Source organism: Cricetulus griseus, chromosome 3 (assembly GCF_003668045.3).
Source record: "Cricetulus griseus strain 17A/GY chromosome 3, alternate assembly CriGri-PICRH-1.0, whole genome shotgun sequence".
Taxonomy (NCBI): Eukaryota; Metazoa; Chordata; class Mammalia; order Rodentia; family Cricetidae; genus Cricetulus; species Cricetulus griseus.
In genome coordinates this window covers 82,987,794-83,005,033 of record NC_048596.1, presented here as the reverse complement: position 1 = coordinate 83,005,033, position 17,240 = coordinate 82,987,794, and the positions used below count along the sequence as shown (strand labels likewise).

General features: G+C 44.3%; 1 protein-coding gene across 1 annotated transcript in view; it reads left to right on the top strand.

Moving 5' to 3' along the window:
• Xylt1 (xylosyltransferase 1) overlaps nt 1–17,240 on the top strand; it is a 287,358-nt gene that overhangs the window by 248,122 nt on the left and 21,996 nt on the right. Inside the window, exons 7-8 of the mRNA XM_027410153.2 lie at nt 9,461–9,677; nt 12,350–12,526. Of these exons, the coding sequence (XP_027265954.1) occupies nt 9,461–9,677; nt 12,350–12,526 (394 nt within the window). The remainder of the gene's footprint in view (nt 1–9,460; nt 9,678–12,349; nt 12,527–17,240) is intronic.

The window sequence follows — 17,240 nt, the reverse complement described above, 5'->3', positions numbered from 1 at the left end:
TTTCCCAAGGGTTCTCATAGTAACAATTATAATCATGGGCTTTGCGGTCCCACCTCCTAGTATGAAATGCTGGTCTATTGTATCTCAGGCTGTGTTGTGAAACTTAACCTCTCTGAGGTCATTTCTTTACCAGTAAAATGAAATAGCAACAGTCCTGGATGGGTAGGATTAAATGAGATGTTGTCTGTGAGGATGAGGAGGAGAAGGAAGAGGGAGGATATAATTGCCATGAAAAGCAAACAATGGGATGCAGCATAGGTTTCAAGATGCGTCAGTTTTTATTTCTATACAGAGCCTAACAGCCACCCTGACCCTCTATGGCTGTCTCCAGCCTTTAGTGGCTAGTTCAGACTTTCAACTCCCACTGTGAGGAGATGGCATAAAAACAAACTTGTATTTTCTTAACTGCCAAATTAGTCCTGACAGTTCTTATAATTAAATGAACAGGAGGGCTGTGTTCACTATTCCCTTTGGTTTTCATCCAAAAAATATAAGTGACCAATGGGGTGACTAATGTGTGGCACCATCATTTCCTAGAGACCAACAGCAGGGCCTGAGCCCTAAAATTTATTCTGAGTCCTAAATAATGGAAATGTCTCTGGGAGCTCCTTGTTTCTGTTCAGATGCAGTCTACCCAAGTCTTGGTGTGTGGGGACAGGGAAATAGGAAAAGGCATCTCCCTCTGATACAGTAGTTTCTCATGGGATATTTTCTGCTCTGTGTAATTTCTCCGTCACCAAGAAAGAGCCCAGTGTTTGGAATGTGATATAATGTAAATGGTAAGGCAGCAATGCTGGTATCAACATGTCATCTCTGCTACATCCCAGCTGTGTGTCTCCAGCATGTAGCTCCAACTGGCCTTGTCCCTGTGAATAGCAGGCAAATACCAACAACATGATGAAAAGGCTCACAAACCTTGGGAAGGCACCAAGCTGGACCCTTTGAAGATGTTACCTCATTCCACCCTCTCTTAGTGGATGCTCTTCTATTGGAGAGAATTATGCAGCTGACAACTAGACAATCGATTTGTCTTACTCCACCCCCAAGGTCTTAAGGCTTGCTGCTGAAAGAGCTCCAGCAGAGAAAGTGAGCCATCCAAGCTCTGAAGCCAAAAGACCTTAGTCACCTGCCCCTTCTCAGCACTATGTGAGACCCGCTGTAAACCATATCAATTATCCGTTTAACAGCTCCTTGTCTTAAAAACTGGAATGATGAGAATAATGCCAGCCCTGTAGAATTTACTAGAGTTTACTGCATTTGCCAGCCATGATGGTGCAGGCCTGTAATACCAGCTACGTGGAAGTCTGGGGAAGAAAGATGGCAAGTTCAAGGCCAGTGTGGGAGACTTATTGAAATCTAGTAAAAGTTTTTTAAAGGAGTCATTATGAGACTGGTGAAATGGCTCTGTGAGTTAAAGTAGTTGGTCATAAAATCCTGGTGGTCTGAGTTTGATCCCCAAAACCCAGGTAAATGTGAGAGGATAGAACCAGCTCCACAGAATTGTACTCTGTTGTCAACATCATGTCACATGTGTACACTTACACCAGACACACACACACAGAGGGGAGAGAACAGAAGGGAGAGAGAGACATAGAGACAGAGTAACAAGAGTAACAGAGAGGCCAAGAGGAGGAGATAATATTAATTTGTTTTTTTAAAAATGGCTGATGGTTCTTTTGGTAAAGATACTTGTTGCCAAGCTTGATGACCTGAATTCAATCCCCAGTAACCACATGATAGGAGGAAAGAACCAACTTCTGTCAATTATTCTACAACATCCACATGTGTACCATGGTATGTGAACACATACGCACATACAGACAGACTGAAATACACAGATGAAATAAATAAACACATGTAAAACTATTTAAATACATAAGAGAGTAAAAGAGGGCTAAAGAAGTACTTGGGAGCTTGGGAGCATGCGCGAGGCCCTGAGTTCCATTTCCAGTGCTGTAGAAATAAAGAAGGAGGCAGATTAATATAGCCTCTTGGGACAGTTGCTTTGAATAGGGAGCACATTATGATGATGATGATGATGATGATGATGATGATGATGATGAATCATCTTAGAAGTGACGGACATGTGACTCCATGTCTCAGGAAAAGCTTCTAGAGTCTTCCCAGTGTTCGGGTTGAACTGGGAAAGGATCCAGCTCCAGATTGGAAACAGCACAGGCAGCTCCCTGTTCTCCTGTCTGGACTCCACCTGCTGCAGGCAGCATTCCCATATTGGGTACCAGAATGACTCTGAGCAGCATCAGGTATTTCCCTTCTCTGACATTGAATTAATTCTCCAGCTCAAATCCCATTAGATGTATAACAGGCAACTGATTAACTTACAGTTGGCAAGTTCACAGGGAGCCTGGCCAGGAGCCTCCTCCTGGTAAATCTACTGTCTTGGAGATCCTTTGGTACCATCTTCCTTCTGCAGAGATGGGCTCCTTCCCCTGTTTAACACACAGCACTCTAATATGACCGCATAATTAATATTGCCTCTCCAGTTGAGAAAGCAGATCACACTTCTACTTTTCTTCCTGAACACCTGATTTGGTCATTTATCATTCTCATGGGGTTCTATGAGTTTCAGGAGCCATGTCACCTTAGAACTTTGTGTCATGCCCACCCTCACCCCCACCCTCTGCACAGGACTTTTCATACATGCCCTCTCATTACTCTGCTCTGCATCTTTCTGTTTTTTCAAGATAACATGAATAGTTAGAAAATAGCCTAAAAAGAAGAAATACAGTCCCATAATCACTGAGGAGTAGAATAGGATTTTATTTTCTTTTTTGCATTTTTTTCTGTGTCCAAAGCAGTCTATGAATGGCAGGCATCACTTTGCTAATGAAAACAGAAAACAGCAGACACAGATTTTTAAATGCATGAAGGGGCTGGAAAGGGGCCTCTGTTAGTGAAGCATTTGCCCCAGAAGCATGAGGACCTGAATTTGGATCCCCTGCATCTGTATAAAAAAGCTGGGCAAAGTAGCCTCCACAAGCCATCACAGTGCTTGGGGAGGGGAGCATGTGGGTGGGAACAAGGGGATCCTTCTGCTCATTGGTCAGGCAGTCTTTATTTAAGTCAGTGAGCTTCCGGTTCAGTGAGAATCCTGTTCAAAACTAAGGTCAAAGAAGATCCCAGACATCAGGTAAGAACTGCATGCATACACACACATTGTACACACACACATATGCACACTGAGGTGCGTGCATACACGCACACACATACACACACACACACACACACACACACACACACACACACACACTTGCATCCATATGCAAACAAACAAACAAACAAACAGTACATGGACTATAAAACTTACAAGGTCTTCAGTGGACCTTTGGCTTCTAGGAGAGACAAGCCGATTCCTGGCCTTAAAGCCTGGACCAACACAGAATTCTTGAATCTATAAGTCTCAAAATTCAAGCCACTGGTTCTGCATTTCCTCTTGGGCATCTTTTTCTTCTCTCTTTGAGCAGAAAACCAAGTTGGTTTTCCCTGCACAGTGTAATAAGTGGCAGCTATCTCTGACCATCTTCACCAGTTAAAATTTCTTATCAGCTTTTTGCCATTGCCCTTGATTTTTCCTGCACAACAAATACAGAAAGTAAAATTGCATTTTTGTGGCTTGCCTTTTTCTCTCTACTTATTTGTTAAAGTGGTGTTATGATCTTGTGACTTAGGGTATGGTATCCAAAGAATGACAGTTAACGTTTTATTCTCACCCTTGCCACTATCCAGCCATGTGTATGCTTGCTCTCCCCGACCCCCCAATTTTTCTGCCTCTCTCTCTCTCTCTCTCTCTCTCTCTCTCTCTCTCTCTCTCTCTCTCTCTCTCTCTGAGCAAAGACTGCATGAAAGTACATACTGATTGCATGGATCAGGCCTAGAATGTAGTGTGAACTCAGCAAATGGTAGCTGTCAGTACCTACTTTGTTCTCTGCCTCTAGATGGGAGAAAAGGACAGAGATGGTGTTCTCAATCCTAGTCTCCGTACAGAGGTCAGGAAATGGAAGATATCAAATAGAGTCTCTATGGCTGATAAAATCATGACTGTCCCAAAGCCCTTTAGTTACCTCTCCCTGAGTCTAAGACCAGCAAGATGCTGGAGTCTACCCAAATCAGAACCTAGTGCTAACTCCTAGCCAACTCCTGACGTAAGACAGCAGGGAGGGTTTGTATTGATAGTCCTTGGCCACAATTAGGAGAATAGATATGACACCTGTCACCTCCACCATGGAAACCATTAGCCTGAAATCACTTCACAAAGTGGGGTTCCAAGTAGGGGTGCTGGTGCTGTCCTTGGTGCTGAAATATCATTCCTTTTCAGCATGGGGGTTCCTTGTCAGCTCTTGGCATACACTGCATGGCTTTCTACTGAATCCCAGAAAATAATAAAAAGAGATAAACATTGAAAATACCCATTTTGATGAAGGAAAGCCTCAACACCCCAAATGTCTTATGGAGGGCTGACTGTATGCCCTGCACTGCATTAAGCCCTTCTCCACACTATCTTATTTAAGCCTTCAAACTCTTAGAGGTAGGCATTGCTTCCTTCAGCCACTGTTTTCCAACTGAGATATTGAAGCAGCACATGATGAAGTGTTAGTTCCAGACATAGAACTTAGACCAAGGAGCCTGACTTCACAGCTCCCCTGTTTCATATGGCTGTAACGTGTGAGCATGTCAGATGACTGAATGATTGCAGAGTTTGTGAGCTATCATGCTTTGTTCTGTGGCTTCATTTTTATTTTTTTTATTTGCATGTGTGATGATACATGTTTGGATATGCTGGTGTGTGTGTGTGTGTGTGTGTGTGTGTGTGTGTTCATGTGGAGGCCAGAGGTCAACCTTGGATGTTTCAGAGTCATCTACCTTTTTTTCTTCTATAGCACCTTGCTGGCCTAGAGTTCACCAGTTAGGCTGGTATGGCTGACCATAGAGTTCAGGGATCCATCTACCTCTGCCTCTGAGCATTAGGATTACAAGTGTGCAGCACCACACTTGGCTTTTTAATTGGGTTCTGAAGATCAAACTTGGGCTCTCTTTTTTTTTTTACACAAGTACTTTACCAACTAAACCATGGTTAAACCCTTGGTTTTATGCCTTAATGAAATGCCTTGTTTATGTTTTTCTAAAGTGGTAACATGACAAGGTGCTGTCCGTGAGGAACACAGAGCATATTGATTTGTCCAGGAATGTGACTGTGGGACATTGTTTGTCTTCTCTGGGCCTCAGTTGCTTTTCTCTGTGTTTATTTTGCTCAGCTGTAGAATTAGTTACTTTGGTGAATTGCTAAGGCTTCTTTGAACATACTGAGGACCCTGAGGGTAGCATCCATCCTTTTAGATCTCACAAGAAAGTCCTGGGATAGCCCCATACTTAGTGGTTATGCCAAGATGGCAGCCAGGAAATGACAAAATGGAGCCCTTCTTCACTGAGCTCTCCTTCTCTGGGAGCAGTTGGACCCCTCCATGTGATTTACATTCCTTCTCAGCTGTTAAAATGCAGGCCTTTGAATACCAGTGGAGTCTATTTAGCTAAGACTTGGTTTTATATTATAAGTAAAAATAAACATTGGAAGGCAAGCCACAATTTCTCAAAATCTGGGAAGTAAAACTGAATGCAAGTGCTTCCATGTGAAACTTAGGAGGGCCACTCTGAAGGTGCAAGTCCTCATGGGGCCCCCAGAAAACCTTTCAAAGCAAAATAGGACTCTTATTCTTGGACACTGTGTCTTTGAAGCATTGGAAGTGCTCAGATCCTTCATTTCTACCCCTGTGGGAGGGTCCCTGGTGAACTGAAGCAGCAAAGAATGACAGAAACCTCAAGAGCCTGCCTCGGAGTCAAGTTGAAAACCCCTAGCTCTGTGACTTTGGAGAAGTTACTTAACCTGTCCATTTTTTGTTTGTTTTGTTTTGTTTTTTGAGGCAAGTTCTTATTGTGTAGCTCCAGCTGGCCTGGTACTCATTATACAGCCCAAGCTACCCTCAAAGTCAAGGGAAGCCTCTTGCCTCACTTTCCCAAGTGCTGAGATTACCAAGCCTGGCTGAAATTACTGAACCTTTCAAAGAACCCATTCCTCTAATATCTCTGCTGGATGTCACATGTTAGAGGAACTGGATGGGTACCAGGTTGTGTCATTTCTGTGATGTCCTAATTGTCTAATGGTTGTGGTTCCTGCCTGTTCTGTTGTTCGTTCATCCCTTGAGTAAATACATGTGCTGAGTACCTGAGGCATGGAATACATTCTTGTAGGGATACAGCAGAGAACATGCAGACAAACACTCTGCCATCTCGAGACATATGCCTCATGAGCAGAAACAGATGACAAACTAAATAAGAACCTTGCACATGAGAAAGAAGGTGCAGTAGACAACATAAAGCATGGAAAGGATTCAGGATGCTAGGGATGGAAGAGGGGTGTCACCATACAGAAGAATTGATTGATGGTTGCCTCCATTCATTGCTTGGGTAACTAGTACTTGCTAAATGCTTTGCAAGGCTCTTGCAGGGGCATCTGATTTGGGAGGCTGTTGGAACTCCTATTGTGGGTTCATGGAGTCATTTTGAACCAGGACCAGTACATGGCTCTTCATAGTGCCTGTGTTGCTTTGGCGCCACCTGTTGCCCAGATGCCCCAAGGTAACCATGGCAATGAGAAAACTAAGAGGACAGAGAGAACAACCTTGATCCCCTTCTGCGTATTATTAGTTCCATAGATGCAGACTGTTGCTTGGTCCTTATGGGAGAAAGCCAGAAGCCAACACCAATAAAAAGAGGGTGTCTTTAGATTTACTGTGTCTTCCAACTTCACCTTTTGTGTTTTAAGTTATGATGAATGCACAGGACAGAGTAAATGAAAATTTTGAAATTAAATATTGGCTAAAAGAGTTGACTCTGATCCCCTGGTTGACACCCAGACTCTGGGCTGCTACCATCTTCTTCTGAGACAAAACGAAGTCCTCAGGAGCTCCTGTGGCATGAGAAACTTTTCATAGGCTTGAGGAATGGGCTGTCTTTATTTACTCATACTTAGCCAAAGCATATATTTGCAGCTTTTCTGTTTGGAAAGGCAGTAAACATTGGACTCAGTCACCCAAAGTCATGAGCATTTCATTTTGGAGATGATTTGTACATGAATATTGCATTTGAGTATTATAACCTGGGACAGCACATTAAAATTACAAGAAGATTCTATTAGCACATAATGGAATGTGGGGTTTAACTGCTGCTCCACAAAAGAAGCAATTTTCTAGGCACCTCACCCACAGAATGTTTTTTCACTTTCTCCCTCTGCTAGTATGGTTTCCATGTAAATTTTCACGTAAGTTATCTGAGATTAAAGTTTTTAGCATGGGCCTGTGCAGCCACTGGACATTATCATGTGATTAGTAGCCAAAGTCAAGGCAGGATTTGATATTTCAAATCCTGTCACACTCCAGTTTTGTTTCTGTGGAAGTGATAGTGTGTCTATAATGAACAGCTCATGGGAGTCAAGAAGAAAGGAGAATGATCCTTATTCTGAGTTTTTAGATGTTGATGGGGAGCCTACAGTCCAGAAAGTTCCCAATCCAGGGTTCTTTCTGCTGTTCCAGCCTTCTGAGCCATGCACTGGTCCAGGAATCTGGATCTCTGAAGCTCTGATTAGCAACCCTCCGTGTGATTCTTCTCCTTGTCGCCTGCAGCAGTCCTGCTCCATGCTAGTCTGGCTTCACCCCTGCAGCAGTCCTGCTCCATGCTATGCTTGCTTTATCCCTGCCACAGTCCTGCTCCATGCTAGGTTGACCACTTTCCCAAAGACACTTAGAACCATGTATAGCACATAGTAGATGTTCAATAAAGGCTCACTGTGAATGAACTGAAAGTTCAAGAAGAAAGCTTACTCTTCCCACACTCCTAACACACCCACTTCCTTAGATCTCATCTAAGGAGCTTAGATTGTCCTAGCTGCAGAGACAGACAGACAGACAGACAGAGACAGAGACAGAGACAGAGACAGAGACTCAGAAATAGGCATAGAGAAAGAACCAAAAAGGAAATGCCACTTCTACCCCATATGCCCTGCATAGTCCTAAATGGTGTGTGTGTGTGTGTGTGTGTGTGTGTGTGTGTGTGTGTGTGTGTGTGTTCTACTATGAAAGCCAGGGGTATCAATTTTGTGTTTGCATGGGAAGAGCTCAGAGGGGCCTTTCATTTTTTCCTACCAAATGCAGCCTGAGATCATATAAGTATCAAACCATGGCAATACCAGTGGTCACTGAATTAGGCACAGACTGGAATTACAAGCTCTCATATCATATTATAGGCTGTGTAGATGCCTCAAAGTATAATTTATGCCCAATGCTTCTACAAAAGTATTTATTAGATGTGCCAGGATGCCACCATATCTTGTCATTTAATATGCTAGTAATCCAAAAGATCATAATTTGTTATTTTTTCAAGATATTTTATAAACCCATGTATAATATGTGAATTGAGAAACAGCTATGAACATGGACTATAGCTGGGTGGTGGAGTACCTGCCAAGCATGCTCAGGCCCTGGGTTTGAACTCTAGTGCTGAAAAGAAAAAGAATATACACATTAATAGTAATGTGTTACAGTTTTGTTGTGGTTTTTATAACAGATCTAGGAGCAAGCTTTTTTCCTGAACTTTCAGTTTCTTCACAACCAGCCTTTATTGAGCACCTATCACAGGAAGGATCCTTACTCTAATGAGCTAGGTATCTATATGGAGCTTATATCCCAGAAGGTTCCCAACATGCACCAATCTGATGTGTGTGTGCATGCATGTGTGTGTGTGTGTGTGTGTGTGTGTGTGTGTGTGTGTGTGTGTGTGTGTGTGTATCAACCCTAAGCTGGCCTCAGAGATAAGCGCATATGCAAAGACAACCTTAAATTTATGTTCCTCCTTCCTCTACCTCTTGAGTGCTAGAATGATATCACCATGCCAGGCAGGTTCATGTGGAGATTGGAGATTGAACACAGGGCTTCAAGCATTCTCTGCAGGCATTTTTCTACCAACTGAGTTATGAGAGAGAGAGAGAGAGAGAGAGAGAGAGAGAGAGAGAGAGAGAGAGAGAGAGTTGTAAGATGAGGGCCCATGAGCTGTATTCATCAAACTGCCACAGCAACCACTAAAAGGCTGCTGGAAGAGATTTCTAGAAAAAATAGAGGTGAGACTGAATTTGCTCACATCTGGGTGAGCTGCTGGGTAGTTGCACTAGGCTCTCTGGCCTCCAGTGGTTCTTCTATCCAAGAGGGCAATGGCCATCCTTGCCCCATATATGCTATGCCCTGGCTTGCTCTGGAAGAATAAGCTCCACATGAAATCCTGGCTCCTATGAGCACACAGAAAGTGCTCAGTAAATGCCTTGACTGCCATGATGGTGTTTTGGGGCTCTCGAAGATCTTTGTTACCCAGGTACTCAAGGTCAACTTGTTTTGCACAGGTTCATTCGGAAACAGGGCCTGGATCGTCTTTTCCTGGAGTGTGATGCACATATGTGGCGCCTGGGGGACCGGAGGATCCCAGAGGGCATTGCTGTGGACGGTGGCTCTGATTGGTTCCTGCTTAACCGGAAGTTTGTGGAGTATGTGGCATTCTCCACAGATGACCTGGTGACCAAGATGAAGCAGTTTTACTCTTATACCCTCCTTCCTGCTGAAGTGAGTTTCAGGAAAGATTCCAGGGCAGAGAATGGGGAGAGGGGCTAGGCATAGCCTTAGCAGAGAGTGAATATTTGACAGTGTATTTCTGGCTCCACGGACTGTCTCACAGACCACCAGACAATGCTGAAGAACCACACTGGTCCCTGCAGATCTGACCTCATAGCAAGAACTGTGGTGCACATATACTGTCAGGGATGCTACCACAGCCTGCGTGGTCTCTGCATGTAAAGTACAGAAAGCAGCCCTATTCAAGGCACTCAACCCCTTTTTACCATAGAAAAAATCCAATATTCTGACTTTTCTAGAAAAAGATGTTACTGCTATTTTTCAGCAAAAAAAAAAGTGTTACAACTGCAAGCCCTCTGATTGTTGACGACACTCTTTGGAATTGTGCAGTGCATACTAACAGTTCCAGGACATAGCCACAGCCACATCAACTCTTAACACATCCTCCAGTCATCAATCATGCAGTAAAGTAATAACCATTTTCAGCACCAGTAATCCCTTTTCTCATTTGAATACAGTTCTGTCATTCCCAGATAGTGCTGTCTTCATTGCACACACACACACACACACACACACACACACACACACACACACACACACACACACACACACTTGATCCAAAATTGCCCTGAGAAAACTAAATGGGATCATTTTCGCTGGCCCTCTCCATTGTCAGCCATCATGGCCAAATGTTCATGGCTCAACCCTTCCCAGGGAGCATATTGAACATGCCCCAGACCTTTTGTAACATCAAGGTGCAGTCTCTATTGCATGAGGCTCCAGACCATTCTAAAATAGCCAGGCATATCCTGATATGTTGCCTGTCACATGCTGGAAACTGCCTTATCAGTTCTGAGATGGGAACTTCTAGTTTCATCTCCCTGACCTCAAGCCAATTTTATCCTGACATCTAGCCTCAGAAAACCCCAGTGCTTGTTCTGTTTCCATGGATCCTGTGGCATTGTTCATGTGTGGTTCTCTGTTTCCCCCGGTGGGCCTCAAGCTCTGATCACACAGCCTGGAACAGACCATGAATCTCTATGGATGGTTCCCATGTATTATCAGGTCAGGGGTCAGTTCCCAAGAGGGCTGGCAGTCCACACGCCTCAGTGTGAGGAAAAGCTCAGCTTCTCTGAGCCAGGTTTTACTATTCTGTGCACATGTTAAGTCATCAGCTTTTAATCCTATTTCAGCGAAAATCACCTTTTCTCTCCATTCTGATAACCTCCTCATCCATTATCTTGCAGGAAATTTCTGCATCGTTATAAAGGACACAGGGCAATTGGTAATTGGGTACTTTTCCCCACTGCTTGATGGAAGAGAGGTGCCTCTGTGGGCTTGTAGACAATTCAAGTTTAAATCCAGGTCCCCTGCCAATGTCATTAGCATCACAGGAAGACAAGTGAGTGGAGTTGAGTGGCAGGTGGAGCTTCATTTTGCCCATCTACCTATTTAGAAGAGATTCTCTGGGAGTTTGGTTGTTCTCAGCAACATGCCAACCCCACCATTGGTACCCATAGCTCTGAGTATACTTAATTCTCACCCCTGCCTCAGCACTAAAACACATCCCCAGGGGCTCTGTCAGGCCATTTCCTCCATTGTGCTTTGTCTGCCTGCTTTTCTTTCCTAGACAGCTCCAGGGCCTAGAAGAAATCTAAAGGCTGTGTCCATAAATTTGCAACAGTCAGACACATATCCACCAACAGCTTCCCCTGGGGACCAGGGTCCAGGAGGAGGCATATTCTCCAGTTTGCAGAGCTTGTTATGAAATAGTGTTGAAATAGAAATCTCTCTTTTCCTTCTCTTTCAGTATCTCATTGTGTCTCCTCTCTGCCTCTCTTTTCCTCCTAATATTACCTCTTTCTCAGAGTCCTTGAAAGAACTGGCAAAGAGTCCTAGAATTAGGAAAGGACTATAGGTCCTGGTGCATTACCACAGAAAGCATGCAGCCCACCTTTACTTGGGTTATGGCCACACTGTGTGTGTCCTTCAACACATGGACAGAAAACAACCCCTCTACCCACTGTGAGCTCAGTGGCTTCTGATTAAGTACCATGGACAGCAAGCACATACTTAATTCCCTGTTCTAGCCACACTATTGTAGTGCATTGGCTCCTGGTTCAGCACTGCCAACAGCAGCATCGCTCCCACTCACCTTTTCTTGTGTTGTAATGAGTCCCTGTTTTGTCACCATGGACATTGAGCAACCCTACCTTCCCTGCACTATAGTCACAGTGTATTGGTGGATCCATGAGTCTGGTCTTTCTGAAACCTGTTGGTTTCCAATCTGGCTCTTTCAAACAAGAGCCCTTGCAACCTGTAGTTTCTTAGGAAGCTGTCTGCCATGTTTGCTTCTGGTCCCCATTTGTTGATACATCCTGAAAAACTCTTCCTATCTGTTAAACACACAGCAGATGTCCTAGGTGATGAGACAGATATTTCATATGAAATTCTAGGCACTAAGGAAGGAATGTTCAAAGCAATAGACTTGTAGGTAGAATTAACCAGTGAATACTAAACAGACATTTACACCCTGAGATGGACTTGATAGTGGTGTCCTGGAGAGCCCTTTGCACGTGATGGTACTCAGGAGGGACATGCCAATCTGACACACTTGGTTGTGTGTTACTGGGTTCTCAGGCTTGACTCTTTCTCCTCTGCAGTCCTTTTTCCACACAGTCCTGGAGAACAGCCCCCACTGTGACACCATGGTAGATAACAACCTGCGCATCACCAATTGGAACCGCAAGTTGGGCTGCAAGTGCCAATACAAGCACATTGTGGACTGGTGTGGCTGCTCTCCCAATGATTTCAAGCCTCAGGACTTCCATCGCTTCCAGGTGAGTTCACTTGTCCCACCACACCTTCCTAGGAAGCTACTGCAAGCCTTTAAAGACAGACCTATGAACCATCTTATCCTCACTGCCCAGCCTGACTATAACCAGCAGTTAGCAAGCTTTGGCCCATGCTGAGTGGCTGAACTATCCTCCCCAGGTTGACTCATTAACCTCCCAATAGCCCGGAAATGTGTGTATTGCTGCTATTATGATCCTTCCATCTTAGAGATAAAGAAACTGGGGTACAAATGCTCAGAGACCTGACCACACATGAGAGAAATGGCTCAGTGAAGAAGAGTGAGTGCTACACAGTACCCACAGTAGAAGCCTGGAATGGCTATGTCTTTAACCCCAGTGCTGAGGAATGGGAGACAGGAAAATCCATAAGGTGTAGTGGCCAGCAGGCTAGTTGAAAATGGTAAGCTCTGGGTTCAGTGAAACACCCATCTCAAGGCAGAGAGCCCTAGTGGGGGGATACTCGACATCCTCTTCCAAGCTCCATACACACAAGCACAGGTGTTTGCACCTGCACACATGTACATACGGACAAACACCACACTACACACATACACACATGGGCAGGGGCTGACTCATGGATGAAATACATGAAATAAAAAATAATGTAATCCAAAGCATCAATTTCCAAGGTCATTCCCATCATCTTTGCTGTATTGCCTCTCAGTCACAATAACCTGGAATATTTGTTGAAACAATTTTTCTAGGTATATGCTTGACTATATTGGGAACAGGGGCTTTTGTTTGTTTGTTTGTTTGTTTGTTTGTTTACCCCAGCACTCTTGTCATTGTGACTGGGTCACAGTGTTGTTGGGGACCATTCTCTGTGGTCTCTACCCACAGATGCAGTTGCACTCTTCAACTGTCATGACCAAATGTGTCTTACAATGTTCCAAAGTGTGCCCTAAGTTTAAACTTGCCCCTTGTTGAGAACCTCTAGTCTCCAGTGAAGACTGGAATATTGTTATATTACACTTTGGAAAAACCTGAGGAGCACCCAGGTTGGGAGGGACCATGTTCCATAAACTTGAAGGAGTAACAAGAGATGGAAAGATCATTACCTTTACAGCTGTCTCTGTACAGTGCTAAGCAGTGTGGAGATAGGAGAAAAGGGAATGCTCACCTGCTTGTCGCAAGCCTTGGCCCCAGGTCCTACTCTAGATGGAATCTCTTCTCACTCTGTATGCTCCCCCTGGACAGTGTGGTGCCTGGGAGGAGTGAGCTCTGGGTTTCTTCCTCTTCTCTTTCTAGTGGAACACAAACAAAAGCCCATAAAATGTTAAGACAGATCAGGTGGGGTCCCTATAGTCATCACATAGAGATGACATTCTGCTTCTCAGAAGGATGGCAGGCACAGCAGTGCAAGCTGATGACACCAGGAGGCATCCTTGCTGTGGTGGTGCATGGTCAGAATTGCCTTTGGAGCTTCAGGTCTCTTTATCTAATCCCTTGGAGCATAGCCATACTCAGCATCTCATCATCAGGAGGCTTGTCCAGGATGCAGAACCTCAGCCTCTTGCACAGCTAAAAGTCAGGACCAAACAGGGACCATGTAGAAGATCACCATGTGATTAGGATACTGCCATGTTGGATATACTCTTTAACAGCTGTGTGCAAGATTCTGTGTGCATTGGCTTTGCTGGGATGAGTGTCACCTGCTTTGTAGGTGGTGATACTGAAGCATGGAGAGATTAAAATTATTTTTGTGGCCATGTAACTAATGAATTTGGTAGGGCTAAGGAAAGGTAGGTATGTGGGACTTTTACCATTAGTCCCCACTGGTTCTGTGCCTCTGCGGACACAGAAAAAACAGCCATTTTCCTGTAGTTATTTATTATTCCCCAACATCCCTACTTAGCATCGTTAGCTGCCTATATTTGATGATGCACTGAGAACTTCCAGGGAACCCCCAGTCTCATGTTGACTTAAGCATAAACTTGGGTGATTTGGGACTCTCCACTCACTGTCCGTGCAGAAAGGATGTGCAGAGCAAGAAGGCTGCAGGGGCAATGCCTTATCTGCCCAAAGAAGAGTAGCCATGCCTTTGTCTAGAATGATCCCTGCCCTTGCTGCAGAACTTCAGCATTTAGAGACATCAGCCCAGAGCCTTGGCATGCTGATTCCTAGGAGTGTCATTACCTTAGGCTGTTTCTAGGGGTAGCGTCTGTACAACAACCACAACATCCTGGAGACATCATGGTCTCCGATGAATCGAGCAAAGTTAGAGACTCAACTGTGTCACACAACTCTTTTGCAATAAGTAAAGACAAGGCTATCCTTCAACATCTAGATTCTGCTGTCTGTTAGAAGCAGAGAGTTCTTTTCTAATGAATTCTGAGGAAGAGAATAATAAAAAAAAATAGACTCATACCCTTGGGGCTAGAGAGATGGCTCAGTGGTTGAGAGTCTTCCTACTCTTCTAGAGGACCCAAGTTCAGTTTCTAGCACCATGTTAAATGGCTCACATCTGCCTGTAACTTCAGCTTCATGGTATCCAGCACCCTCTTTTGGCCTCTTTGGGAACTCATATACATTCAGAAACACACACAGTCTTAAAAAAGAAGTGTACCTTTCTAAAAGATCAATCTGTAGTCAAAGAATAGCAGAATAGCAGGTAGAGATGGAAGCCATCTTGCCAGTGAGATTGATTATTGTCCCTAGGTAATGGCAACCTGTAGGTCAATAGGGAACCTAGTAGCCAAATAAAGTTACAGTGGTGATCACTTAACAGCAACTAATAACATGTGCTAGTAACTCATGCTTCTGTACCCTCTTCAAAGACAGGAAAATTGAGGTTGGAGCAGTTGGGTGATAGGCCTAAAGACATGCACACCTAGGAAGTAGCAGAGAGCATGAACTCAAGTAAACTGACTCCATAGTGCTATCCAACCCCTCTCCAGTACAGAGGTGCCAGGACTCAGAAAGTGAATGAAGGTGATGAGATGTTGGGCACCATGCCTGGGATGTTTCTTTCTTAGGGGCTTCCTGCTCACTCACCAGTCCATCCTATAGGGATGTGATAAAAAGTGCTTAGGGGTTGAAGCTGTGGGATTTGGTGTGAGTACTGGGGCAGTGAGCATTTCCAGAGTATTAGCTCCTGCTCTTGGATTCGTGTCCTCATCTGTAGAATGGGAGTTATGACCCTGCCTGGCTGAGTTCTCAGAGGCTGAGATCAAGACTTGTGATGCCCTTTGTATAATATTCCCAGAGTCATCAGTGTCATTAGTCCTCTGAAGGGCACACTGTGCTCAATCCACAGCAACAGTTGGCCCAAGTCAACTCCTCATGGGACAGGGCTGTGTTTTAGGTCTGTGTACAGTCCTGGACCAAGGGTCAGCACAGTACAACTCCCTGGCCAGGAGTTTACCCTTATAATACAGTTCTGTTGGGACACAGCTACCACCGCTCACTTATCATTTTGTCTTGGGGTATTTCAATGCTTAAGCATTGAAAAGTTTCAAAGCTTTTCATATCTGCTGTTTAGTCCTCTGCTGAAGATGTTTGTGAAGCTCTGCTTTCAAACAGTATAATACTTACAGATTTCAAGTGCTTTGTATTTTTTTTCTTTATGTGCACAATGAGTGCATGAGTGTGTGTGTGTGTGTGTGTGTGTGTGTGTGTGTGTGTGTGTGTGTGTGTGTGTGTGTGTGTGTGTGTGTGTATTTGTGTGTGTATGTCTATGTGTGCAGAGACCAGCTTCAGGTGTTGTTTCTCTGGACACTACTGTAGAACTCAGTCCTCTAGGCAAAGGAGCCTCCATCTTTATGAGATCAGCTATATCTACTTGCAAAAGTCCATCAAGATGTGGTCTTTGGACTGTGGACATTCCTGCATAGGAGGGGTCAGCAGGGTCATTGAACTCTCACCTGAGTATCTTGCTGACTGTTCTGTCCCAATTGCATATGGCTCTGGAGTTCTCAGGAGACGATAAGGAATATAGGCTGGGGTAGTTTAACATGAAGAGGACTTATCTGTGTTGCTATGGGGCCATCATCTCTTCTGGGTGCCGACCTTCCAGGTGCTATGTAGTCACCCATACTCCTGCCTGTAACCCCCACCCATGCTTATAAGTAAGCCTAATACACTCATTGGTTCCCTGGGGTGATCACTGGTTTAACTGAACTTTGTCATTTAGACCTTATCAAGAGGGAATGGATATTTAAGTCTCCCAAGAGGGTATTTTCACAATACTCTTCATGAAGAAGAGTCTCTCACCGAACCCAGAATTCCCTAATGAAGGCATAAGGATCTGCCATTCTCTACCTCTCCAGCCCTGGCATTACAGGCACACATCACTGTGGCCAACATTTTTACATGGGTCCAGAAATCCAACTCAGGTCCTCATGATTGGTGTAGCAAACACTTCACTAATTGAGCTGCCACTGCCCCACTGTCTCAGGCTTTGAACCCTAAGTCTTCATCATGTATCAGTCACTGATTTGCTATATATCTGTGAATAAATCCCTTTCTCCCTCTGGACCCATTTCCATGAGTTCTCAGTTTACATGGGAAACGTTATAACCAGTTGGGAATTTTATGTCGGATTTACATTTCTGAAAGTTACCAGAGTTGTTGGCTGAGTAAGAGAAAAGGGTAAGGGCTGAGTTTGCCCAGCTGAATGTCTTACTCAAACCACAGTCTGGCTGATCAGTGCCCTGAGATAGCTTGTATGTAGTCTTATTGGTGATCAGACACAGCTGCT